General features: G+C 35.5%; 1 protein-coding gene across 1 annotated transcript in view; it reads left to right on the top strand.

Moving 5' to 3' along the window:
• LOC144971755 (uncharacterized) overlaps window positions 1-11,537 on the top strand; it is a 77,445-nt gene extending 65,908 nt beyond the window's left edge. The window contains exons 43-48 of the mRNA XM_078912828.1: window positions 260-457; window positions 1,581-1,723; window positions 3,192-3,377; window positions 5,116-5,468; window positions 7,490-8,082; window positions 8,659-11,537. Coding sequence (XP_078768954.1) covers window positions 260-457; window positions 1,581-1,723; window positions 3,192-3,377; window positions 5,116-5,468; window positions 7,490-8,082; window positions 8,659-9,125 — 1,940 coding nt within the window. The 3' untranslated portion in view covers window positions 9,126-11,537. The remainder of the gene's footprint in view (window positions 1-259; window positions 458-1,580; window positions 1,724-3,191; window positions 3,378-5,115; window positions 5,469-7,489; window positions 8,083-8,658) is intronic.
• The last annotated feature ends 1,010 nt before the right edge of the window (window positions 11,538-12,547 follow it).

Here is a 12,547-nt window from a genome sequence, read left to right as displayed (position 1 = left end):
CTTTACTCACATTCTCACACCATATTCAGGTGTAAAATGAGTATCTGGCTTTTAACAGCGTTGTCTCTGTCCGAAAAAAATTGTAATAATGCCTAACAGGCGTCATGTCTTGTTCGACATGTTACATGTCGCTGTTGGTCAGGGACCCCTTTTAAAGCACTTTGAGGATGTTTAGTGGATAGTGCGCTATATAAATAGCTCAAGTTCTTTCGTTTTTGTTTTTTAAGAAATCAAATTATATTTTCTTAATTCCACACAGAGTTGCGTGACATTGATGGTCAAAAAGTGACAAATAGCCACAAAGCACAATGGCAGTACTTCTCCGACACTGGATCTGGAATACAGAAATACTATTGGTGCATTGGAACAAACAGTGATACAACCACTTGCAATGTGAGATCATGGACCGACATGGAACTTAGCACCAATGGGGTGGCCACTCCAACTGTTAACTCAGGTACGTTGTGATGATGTCAGAGACCAAGTAAAACAAATTCTCTTCCTCTAACAATGTCAAGTAATATTGAGCATGGTTATTGACTAAATAGGTGACAATAATCTCAAAACTCTGGCCTCCTTATGATATCCTTGGGTAAGGTATTTTATTCTTGTGCGGCTATGTGGTCTTGTGGTATGACACTCGCTTTCCTCCCATAGTGGGCAGGGAGGTACATGCTGTGTCTTCTATCCCCCCATACCCGTTTCCCAATTGTTTCCTGTCATTGTCTTGGAATGAGATTACTTAGTTTTGTCCTGATCCTTGCCGGAGTTCCTTGGCTGAGAGGGAAACAGTCGAATGTATAGTTATAGTTTTGGGAGATGATATTTTTTTTCTTGTAAATCATCTCTCTGTTATGCATTGTAATATGTTTAGTTTACATATATTATATGATTGGTACACATTTGAGTGTATTCCTCTTAGTTGGGACCTGTGCTTGTGTCTGGATGAGACTTTTAGGTGATCTCAAACTAAGTACTTTGACGGTGTGCTCTTGGAATCTACATCTGTTCCCTATTTGAACCAATTCCCCTTTGTCTTACCTTTTCTTTTGTACTTTAATTGTATTTCTAGAACTTTTTACTATCCCATTTTCTTCCTTTTTACTGGCGCTGATATGACCTTAATGTGTTGCAAGCGCCGTAAAACCCTTAAAAACAAAAACAAAAACAAACACTCGCTTTCGGATCGGAAGGTCCTGGGATAATGCCTTTCTTGGCGCATAGTTGAGTCTTTGGAAAAGGCTCTTTACTCACATTCTCTCATAGTACTCAGGTGTAAAATGGTCGTTCTTTCTGAAAAAAAATTGTAATATCGCTTACTGTGTTAAATGTTTCATCAGGGATCCCTTGTAAAGCGCTTTGATGACGTTTAGTGGATATTGCGCAATATAAAAAAAAGCTCAAAGCTCAACTTATGGCTTTGAAGAACTACATACATGGTACAAGGAGTCGACAAATTCTGGCATTTATAGAGAAATAGGCAGTAATGTACATTGTAAAAATACGCTACAAAAAAGATTAGCTTCTCCAATTATTCTCATATTTTTTATAATTATTTGGGTATTTTTTTTAATTCCCAGGTACAACTATTTACAACAAGGTCAATGCCGAGGACTGGGCTGGCAATATGTCCCCCGTGTCTGTGTCTGATGGAATCACCATTGATACATCAGGACCTGTTTCTGCCAACACTATTTACATCTCTGAGACAGAACTGTTGTCGGTAGGTAGTTTTTTAGGCTGTATTTTAATACGAAAATGTCATTTTAGATTTTTTTTTTTTTGCTTGATGGATTAAGGTTCAATTATGTTGCTTGACAATGATCAAATTAGGCTTCAACAATCAAGACGTCACTTCTCTGGTAATGACGCATAGTAACTTAGTGACTGATTCTAAACTATCGGAACAATGGCGGTCGCCCTTATGAAATACTTCTCCGACGAGCATAAAAGTGTATCCAGAGGAGAAAAACATTATAAATCTGATCATGTTTTGACTTTATACGTTCTGATCACACGACATGTGAAAAGTTCTAGTCAGCATGAAGAATATAAAGTTTCCGATTTTCTTTGTTTAGAACCAAGCTACTTGTTGCTGGGCAGACGTGACATCAGACTATTGAATCCAATTAGAGCTGATGTTTAATGATAAGACGTCGTATAATTAAGATTAGGTCAAACTGAGGTATTGGAAGTCTTGTCAGCTCAGTTGGTAGAGTGTTCGCTTCACTCGAAAAGGGACCAAGGTTGCTCCCGGGTGAAGTCGGAATCCACCCAGTAGTGATTGGGTAGTTGGTTCTCTTAGATTAGGCAGAAAGTGCTTTGCAATAGACTAACATCCTATCAAAAGGATAGCAAGCAATTGCTATTATTCATTTCACGCTCTAAAAACTGGGATAAACTCCAGATCCATGGGCCTAATGACTCTGAAGGACTACTAAGAACTGAGATAGTATGACTTAGCAATCAGAAAATATCTCCTGCATTTTTAAAAAAAAAATTTCTTGCTAAGACTGATACATTCGAATATATGGAAAATAGAGCATACAGTTCCCACTAGTTTTTATATGTGGCAAAGGACGACAGAGCTTGAACATGTGATGAAAATGTACAAAAATTTGCTCAGTTTCTCAAGATTACTGAATGATATATGAATTTATTTCCATGTAGCCGGAATAGATGTAGATTTGTCCAAATGCAAGTATGTATTGAGTATTGTAATAAAAATCATAGAAATGCATGTGTTAAATGTGTTTATTTTTCACTTCTTTCATCTGTTTAAATAACCAATTCAACACCTTTGCCCAAGCTCAATATGTTGTTCAAGGGCCAAGAGGGAACCATCACCATCCCTATTAACACATTGTAAAACCATAGAAGAAAAGAAAATGCATATGCTCTGTCATATTCCAGAATCAATGCGCACAATCATTCTTTCTTCTCCAGGACCATTCGCGCATGGAACAGCATCCCTGAAAATGTCAGAGCAACCAATAACCCAGCAATATTATATAGTTATCTCGACCAGTTTAAAACCAATAGATAGATATTACGACAATGACCACCCCACCACACCTAGTTGTGTCAATCTTCATCACATGAAGCCGCAACTATTTTGGATTGGATTGGATGAATAGATATATCAATTTCTATATTTTATTCTTCTTTTTTTTTTTCTTTTTGTTTCTTAGAACCCTTCATTTGAGACAGGCACTTACACACAATCTGCAGCAACATGTGACGGAAGTGCTCCTTCTTCCTGGAGTATTTCAAGTGATGGTTGTACCAAACTCCAGAGGTCAGACAGCCCTGTTGCTTTCCATCAGAGCCAGTATATACTCATGTCAGGGGAGCTTACTCAAACTATCTCAGTTGGGGTAAGGACTAGTTGCATGTATTTGTAGGTCTGATAACCGAATTCAATTATGGGCTTGATTTAACATTGTTGTAATGGAAATTAATATTTTGCATTGGTTTGAAAGTATTTCCATTACAACAGTGAGCCCATAATAATTTGGGTTATCAGACCTGCGAATAAGTACTCGTCTTGGTAGCAATATTAGTTTAAGTATATTTAACATTTAGGATTGGATGTGCATCCTTTTTAGGTGTTTGTATTTATTTGTGACAAAGATAATGCATTTGTAAACGATGAGGACGTTCAAATTATGACTTTCTCCGCCTGAACATAAAACTTCTATATAAAAAAGATTTTACAAATGGTTTATGGCAACGTGCACTTATGCGTGGGTCTGATAATCCAATTCATTACGGGCTCATTTTTGTGATGGAAATCTATAAAGAAATGACGCAAAATATTGTCCATTACAACAATGTCAAACTAGGGCAATAATTGCTTTCAGATGTCAGGCCTGCATATATGTACACGCTGTTTTATGGCCATTTACTTGCACCAGAATTTATTTTTTAGGACAATACCATAAGGATAAAGTAAGTCTTACCTCTGACATGTTAAAAAACAATGAAATTTTCTCTTAAAGGAATATAATTTCAAGCATTTCCATAGTGATAGTTAGTCAAACATCAAATGCAAGTCCATGACTTTGCTGATACTGTGCTTTATCATGACAAAAGTCAAATGGCATTGACTATATGGTAATAACAGAAAATGAAGTGAGTAGAAAAGTGCCAGATAAGAAGACAACAGAGAATAAAAATTTCATAGCAATGGGGGTTCGAATCCACGACCTTACTGATGTGACAAATCTGCCTGGCCGTGAGAGGGATGCTATCCACTTTTCTGAATGACTATATGGTAGTAATATGGTTAGAGTTAAATTTGGATTAAATAGGAATAGTATGGTAGAGTAAGACGTACACATATTTGTATATTTGATAACCGAACACGATTATGGGCTTGATTTAACACTGTTTGTAATGTAAAATATTTTGTGTTGGTTCGAGAGTATTTCCATTACATGAACAAGCCCATAATAATTTGGGATATCAGACCTGCAAATAAGTGCATTTTGGTAGAGTATATTAATAGAAATCGCCTAAATCAACTTGTACTTATTTACAAGTCTAATAACCCAAACAGTCATGGTATCATTGTGGTAATGGAAATACTCTCAAACCAAAATGTTCCATTGCAACAATTGATAATTGCACTCGGTTGTCATTATTGCATTGTGTGTAAATTGGCCCTAGATTAAAGTTTAAATGAAATAATATAACAATAATAAATAATATATAACACTTGTAGTGCATAACCATGACTAGGTCATACTTACACATACATACACACACACACACACACACACACACACATACATGCGTATAAACAGACACACTTTCAGTTATTGCTCAAAAGAAGAAAAGATAAAATAAATGTGAAACATTGAGAGAGACTTTAAAAAATGTATTTGTAAAAAAAGTAATGTTTAAGCTTTGATTTTAAAATATTGACACTTGATGCTTCATGAATAGCCCTGGGAAGATTGTTCCATATTTGAGGACCAAGCATTGAAAATGATCTCCCACCAAATGATCGCTCCCCCAATGAAAGTTTTAATTTGAAAAAAGTTTAGACTTTTTTTTTAAATGTTCTTTCAAGTCCCATTACATGATATTTGGTTTTTCATTTTTTTTCAGACTGGAAACCTATATCGCCTAAAAATGGAAGTTGGTTACCCACAGACTTTAGAGGACCATCACAAGACAATGGATGGCTATGTGAAGCTAGGGTTGGATGTTCACTCATTCCACCTTGATCCTGATAGATGTCAAGGTCATTGTGAGATAGAAACGGAAAATTCCATTTTATGGTATACTTTCAGTTTCTACCATACAGCCGAGTCATCTAGTTTGCCAGTGACCATTGGTGAGAAAATACACATTATATCCCTTATTTTTCCAATTCTTCTTTCCCTTCTTTTCTGTCCATACAATGTATACATATATGCAGGTCTGACATCCGAACCCACATATGGGCCTAGTTTAACATTGTTATAATGGGCAACATTTTGCATCATTAGTATTTAGATTTCCATTACAACAATGAGCCCATAAGGAATTGGGTTATCAGTCCTGCAGGTGCACGTCGAGTCCATATAATGTATATTTCCAAAGTCCATTTCTTCTATTCTTTCTATTATATTTCTCTTTCTAATGAACTATCAAGCTTAGTGCGGCTATGTGGTCTAGTGGTATGAGACTAGCTTTCAGATCGGAAGGTCCTGGTTCAAGCCTTGCTCAGTGCACAGTTGAGTCTTTGGAAAAGGCTTTATATTCACATTTCTAACCATACTCAGGTGTAAATTGAGTACATGATTATTAACAGTGTTGTCTGTGTCGGAAAAAAAATTGTAATATCGCCTAACAGGCATCATGACTCGTTCTACATGTTAAGTATTGCTGTCGGTCAGGGACCCTTTGTAAAGAAAGCGCTTTGAACACATTTCGTGGATATTGCGCTAAAATTTAAAAAGCTCAATTTTTTTAGTGACGTTAACTCATTTCAAAGTCTTATAACCCTTAATATGATGTCTCATTGTTGTAATGGAAAACTTTCAAACCCACTTACTAAAATATATTCATTTTCAAAACAATGATAAAAAAACAGGTAAGAAAAAAACGTCCATTGTCTGAATACGGTCATCAGACTTTTAAATAATACATCTACCCGGTGAAGCCTACAAAATAGATTCAGATCAAAGTTTCTTTATATTTCCCTGTCCCACAAACATTGTGGCTTCCTTAACTTTAATCTCTCTCTCTCTCTCTCTCTCTCTCTCTCTCTCTCTCTCTCTCTCTCTCTCTCTCTCTCTCTCTCTCTCTCTCCTCTCTCTCTCTCTCTCTCTCTCCTCTCCTCTCTCTCTCTCTCTCTCTCCTCTCTCTCTCTCTCTCTCTCTCTCTCTCTCTCTCTCTCTCTCTCTCTCCTCTCTCTCTCTCTCCTCTCTTCTCTCTCTCTCTCCTCTCCTCTCTGTTACTTATTTGCATTTTTCCCTACCACGGCTCATCATTTCACAGAATACGATACTGTTCTTTGCCATTCAACAGATTTGTTATCGAAAATATATGAGGTGCAAGAACCACAAAGTTATCTAACATATAATCAAACATATTTCTTTCCCTAAATATCAGCTACCCGTCAGCCAACGTCAGATATGAGACTTGCCTTGGATGATGTCAGTGTGGTTCGTGTGTATTACAGCCAGTAGTACAGTGGCCAACCCACAGAGAACTACATCAGCCATCATGCCATGTTCCTTCCACTATGGTCTTCTATCAACGCCATGTGGCATTTTGAAGACAGCCAAACGCCCATAGTGGATTACTCATGGGCTATTGTTAATGCATTTTTTTTTAAATTCTCTTCTTTAATGTTTGGATATGAGTTTTAAAGATACAAATATGACCATATTGATGCTATGCATTTAATTTAAAATTTCATAATATCCAAAAAAGTTGAGTGTCGTCAATTTTGTTCCTTCTATACTATGCAATAGTTGTTGTGGTTGTTTTTTGTTCGTTTGTTTTTGTTTTTTTTTTATGTGTGTGACTTATAAGATGCTTTGCCATTTACATATAAGATGCATTCTAACCTCATGGAAAAAATAATCATGATAATTAATCAGAGAGATTGTGGGATCTCCATTTCAAAAGTTATCATTCTATGTTGATTAATGTATAATGGCACTATACATCATTCCCTAATCCCTTCTATCCCGGCTATATGGTCTTGTGGTTAGACACTTGCTTTCGGATCAGAGAGTCCTGGGTTCAAGTCCCACTCTGAGCAGCTCAATGTTGAGTCCTTTGAAAAGGCTCTTTACTCACATTATCTCAATGTACTCAGATGTAAAATGAGTACCTGGCCGTAAGCAGAGTTATTTCTGTCGGTAAAAAATTGTGATATCTCCTAACAGACGTCATGTCGCATCCTACATGTTGAGTGTTGTTGTTGGCTAGTGGATATTGCGCTATATATACCAGATGAATTCTTCTTTGTCTTGATAATGTTATGAATGGAACTGTGTGTGTATATATATATTCCATATCTTAGTAGTGTAATTATATGTAGGATGTCTGATTCCCCCTCCTGTCAATGTGTGCCCAGCGCTGCGGCAATGCGGGATTGGTGCTATATTATTATTATTATTATTATTATTATTATTATTATTATTATTATTATTATTATTATTATTATTATTATTATTATTATTATTATTATTATTATTATTATTATATACAAGCTCAAGATTTTGGGGAGGTTTTTTCTTATCCCTCTCCACCCTTTCCTCCCTTCAGGCACCATCCCTGGTGGAACACAACTCCAAGGATTCAAGAGTGTAGGCATGCACAACCACGGTATCAAGTCTGGGCTGAGCCTCAACCACAACTCTACTGTCCACATCACCATTGTGGCGACCAATCAGGCTGGTTTGAGTACCAAGGTGGAATTTGATCCCATCGTAGTGGATATGACTCCTCCAGTCATAACGGACCTCCACGACGGTTTGGCAGAAGACAAAGATTACCAGACGTCATACACGATTTCAGCCAACTGGAATTTCGATGACAATGAAACTGCTACTGACTATTGTGTCTGGGCTATAGGTAATCGGGATTATTTGGGGGTTTTTCAGTGAGAATGATCTATATTATTTTCCCATGTGATCGAGTTGATGTGCACTTATTTGCAGGTCTGATAACCCATTCTTTGTGGCTTTATTGTTGTAATGGAAACCCCCCCAAAAAATGACGCAAAATATTGTCCATTACAACAATGTTAAACTATGCCCATAAGTTGGTTCAGATGTTAGACTTGCATATATGTATTTAATTGCTACAATACTTTTAAAACTTAAACAAGCATTACATTAATATAGCCATTTATTCTTTTCATGAACCAAAGTGCATTAGTAATCTGTTTATATCAGTTCTTCAGTCAGCCTTTTAAAGTTCAAGTTCAAATTATATTTTACTTAATTTCAATAGACATATGTAAAAAAAAAAGCTAAATAAATCATTTTTATATGGAAATGATGAGAAAAACTAATAATACAAATTTCAGAGAGCTCTTTTTAATTTTGATTATTTTTTTTTTGTTAACTAATTCATTGTTTCCACCTTGATAACTAGAAATTGCTATTAGTTCACAAATTGTAAACAACAATTTTTTTTCCTCAACAGGAAGTACACCTGGGGCCTATGATGTAAAAATATTTGAAAAGTTGAACGCCGGCGTGTCTTCTGCTTCCTATGGCGTCAATAATGCCTCCTACCCCGCCCCCTACGTGTTCTACCAAGGCCCTCTATATAGTGTTGCTTCTTTTTGTATTTATTCAAATTCCCCGACAACTTATCGTAAGTTAAGGGATTCTTTACTTATTCTTCCCAGTGTGCGATATTTACGTTTATTATCTAGCACTGTATCTTTAAAATCAGGTCTGATTGCCAATGATTTTTTAGTGAATGAAATTAAGTACCTGTCAGATAAAGATTTGTATGTTAATCTTCTTATTGATGAAGTTCATGTCAAGTCGAAATTATCCTACAGAGGGGAGCAATTAATTGGACAGGCTACAAATGATCCTGAAAATCTTGCCAAGTCTATGCAATGTTTTATGATTTCTTCTGTCATGTCTAATAGAAATTAATTGTTGGAATGTTTCCTGTTGTAAAGATGACTTCAGATTTCTTGTTTGAAACAACAAATGATGTAATTTTTAATGTTTGTAAAGCTGGATTTAATGTCATCAGTGTCATTTCTGATAACAATAGAATTAATCGAAAGATGTTTTCTTTACTGACTAAAGACTCAGAAACTAAATTTTTTATACCTAATCCTATTGACAATTCTCTCAAGATTTTTTTATTGTTTGACTCTGTTCATCTTCTCAAATCAATTCGAAATAATTGGTTGAATGTTAAAAACGATAGTCAAACTTTTACTTTCCCCAATTTAGATAGTGAAGTCATAGATAGCAAATGTATTTCCCATGCTTCCTTTTCTGATTTAAAGCATTTATACAGAGTTGAAAAGTCCCAACTTCTAAAAGAGGCCCCTACCTTAACCTGGAAATCACTATTCCCACACTCTTTAGAGCGTCAGAAAGTCAGTTTAGCCCTTAAGATATTTAATGAAACCAATATTGCTGCTTTGAAAACCTTAGGTCCTCATTCAGCTTTCACATCTTGGGAGGGTACTGTTAATTTCTTGACTATAGTTTGTCGTTGGTGGGATATGGTTAATATACATCACCAGTATTATGGGAGGAATAAGATTAAACCAGATGCCTCTCCTTTCTTCTCTTGTGAAGATGAAAGACTGAGTTGGTTACTAAAAATGTCTTCATGGCTCAAGAAATGGAACCAGATGCATAAAGAAACTAAGTGTGGTTTTTTGTCTTCAGATACATTTTATGCTTTGTCCCATACATTAGAATGTCTAGTTGAATTGATAAGATATGTTTTAACTAAACTTAATTTTAAATTTGTTTTGACTGGAAAATTTCAGACTGATGATCTTGAGGCTCGTTTTGGTCAATATAGGCAGTTATCAGGTGGAAATACTTTGATTTCTGTGGAAGAGATTCTTGAGAATGAAAGAAAATTAACTATAAAGCAGCTTTTAACTATTCATTCTTCCTCTAAAGGCAGCATTCCCTTAAATGTTAAATGTTTTTTTATCTGAGTTCTCTTCAGATAATTTGGATGAAAGTGACATGCTTTTCATTCAAAATTTTCCTTTTGAAAATGTTGAAATTCAGTCAGAGTCTTTAGATGTTATTATATATGTTGCTGGCTATGTTGCAAAGAAAGTTATTACAAAAACTGATTGTTCTTTTTGTTGTGAGATTGTAGGAGATAAAAACAAATGTCTTGACTTTTCTATTGATGATAAACTTTTAGAGTATTTTGAAAACCTTAATCACGGTGGCTTAACATATCCATCTCCTGTTCTTGTTCATTTGTTTCAAATTGCACTTTCAATCATGAATGTTGCTGTTAGTAATATGGAGCTACATTTTTTGAAGTTAAACAATCAAAAAGATGTCCAAATGAAACTAAATATAGCTTACTGGACAGAGTGTAACCTTCCCATTGAATTTTCATCTGTGTGTACGAATTGCAAGTCTCAAAGAGATAAGTTATTTCATATATGTATATCAACATTTGTCAACATTTTGTTGAATAATTATTCTAAGAAAGTAAATGAAGCAAACTGTTCTAATCAGATTGTAAATGTAAAAAAAGCCATAAAATTTGCATGATTTGTATTTTTGTCAGAATTTTATATTTGTTTGTTCCTGACCTCACATAGTGGGCAGGGAGATACATACTGTGTCTTTTATCCCCCTATATCTGTTTTCCAACATGCTGTCTTTGTCTTGGGAATGAGATTACTTGGTTTTGTCCTGGCCCTGGACGGATACCCTGGCTGGGAGGGAAACAGTCAAATGTATAGTTAGTTTTGGGAGATGATATTTTTTTTTCCTTGTAAATCATCTCTCTGTTATGTACTGTATTATTTTTCCTTTCACCAATGTATGATTTGTAAACAATTGAGTGTGTTCCTCTGGAAGGAGACCTGTGCTTATGTCTGAATGAGACATTGAGTGATCTCAAACTTCGTACACTGATAGTGTGCTCTTGGAATCAACATCTGTTCCCTATTTGAACCAATTCCCCTTTGTCTGCCTTATTTTTGGGTGCTTTAATTGTAATTCTATAACTTTTAACTATCCCATTTTCTTCCTTTTTTACTGGCGCTGATATGACCTAAGTGTTGTAAAACCCTTAAAAACAAAAACAAAAAACCCCACATATGCTTGTTTAGATTACTGGTTTGTATGTTTTGATAACTATGATGTGTGTAATAAATATAATTGCTTGATTGAGTGATATAATTATTACTTCAACTATACTATAACTGTAATTATGTTTTTGAAATCACAAAGTATAAATATATTTTAAAAGTATGTCACTTGCAATCTCTGTTTTATATTATGTATGATATACAGATTGTCCATATGTTAAAAATAAATGTCCCAATGAGATAACTGTAAGAACTGAGTTTTATTTCTTACTCTAGTGTGCAAGCGGATGGTTGGCGGGGCCATAGTAGATGGGAATCCTTTTAAGGTTCTTCCATTGTCATACTGTTTCTTCTTTGGGGGGGGGGGGGGGGGAGTATAATTATATGTCTAAAGCTATTGCAAGTGTTCTACAGCTACGACAGTCTCAGTCATTTTTTGGAAATGTATTTTCTTGCCTCTATTCAACTTGTAACTACAAACTGTTTTCAGTTACTTTTCTTTTATCTATCACCTTACTCTCTCTCTCTCTCTCTCTCTCTCTCTCTCTCTCTCTCTCTCTCTCTCTCTCTCTCTCTCTCTTCTCTCTCTCTCTCTCTCTCTCTCTCTCTCTCTCTCTCTCTCTCTCTCTCTCTCCTCTCTCCTCTCTCTCTCTCTCTAGTGTTCTCTTAACAAGCTTACATACACAGCTGTTCTGTTTGTTCAGTCGTGCTATACGACTGAGTACTTACGTACAAAAAGGGTGTTAGCATATCCCTGGGCCATAATGCATGTTATGGGGTAACCATCATCAATCTATATTTTTTCCTGTAAATATCTTTCGTCACCTATTTGAAAGATGATATTTATTTCCCTCGTAGTAAATCTACCTCTCTGAAACATCCATGGCAGGGCCTAAAGTCTTGGTATTATTTTAACTTGTCTAACATCTTACTTACCACTGAGCACTTATATGACCTTAGCAGTGAGCATGGTATAACCCACATAAAAGTAAAAAAAAAAGGAAAGTATAAGAATTCTCACTTTTAAATTTTATACTACTATTATTATTATTACTACAAAGTACTCTATATGGGTAACTTGTGTAACTTTAGCTAAGTCGTTATTGATATTGAAATGAACGAACTTATTAGCGTTAATATTATTTAGAAATAAGATCCTCTAACACTTAACACGTCTTTAAATTGTTTTGTGCGCGAAGAGCTGCACGCCAGCGTACAGGTAAACGATAAAGTGGACAGCGGCGAAGTCGGCCTGTTAGT

Source organism: Berghia stephanieae, chromosome 4, assembly GCF_034508935.2.
Source record: "Berghia stephanieae isolate SIO BIC M18660-M18661 chromosome 4, UCSD_Bste_1.3, whole genome shotgun sequence".
In the NCBI taxonomy this organism is placed as follows: domain Eukaryota; kingdom Metazoa; phylum Mollusca; class Gastropoda; order Nudibranchia; family Aeolidiidae; genus Berghia; species Berghia stephanieae.
Note: the sequence above shows the minus strand (reverse complement) of the source record. Positions and strands in the feature narration are given on the sequence as shown.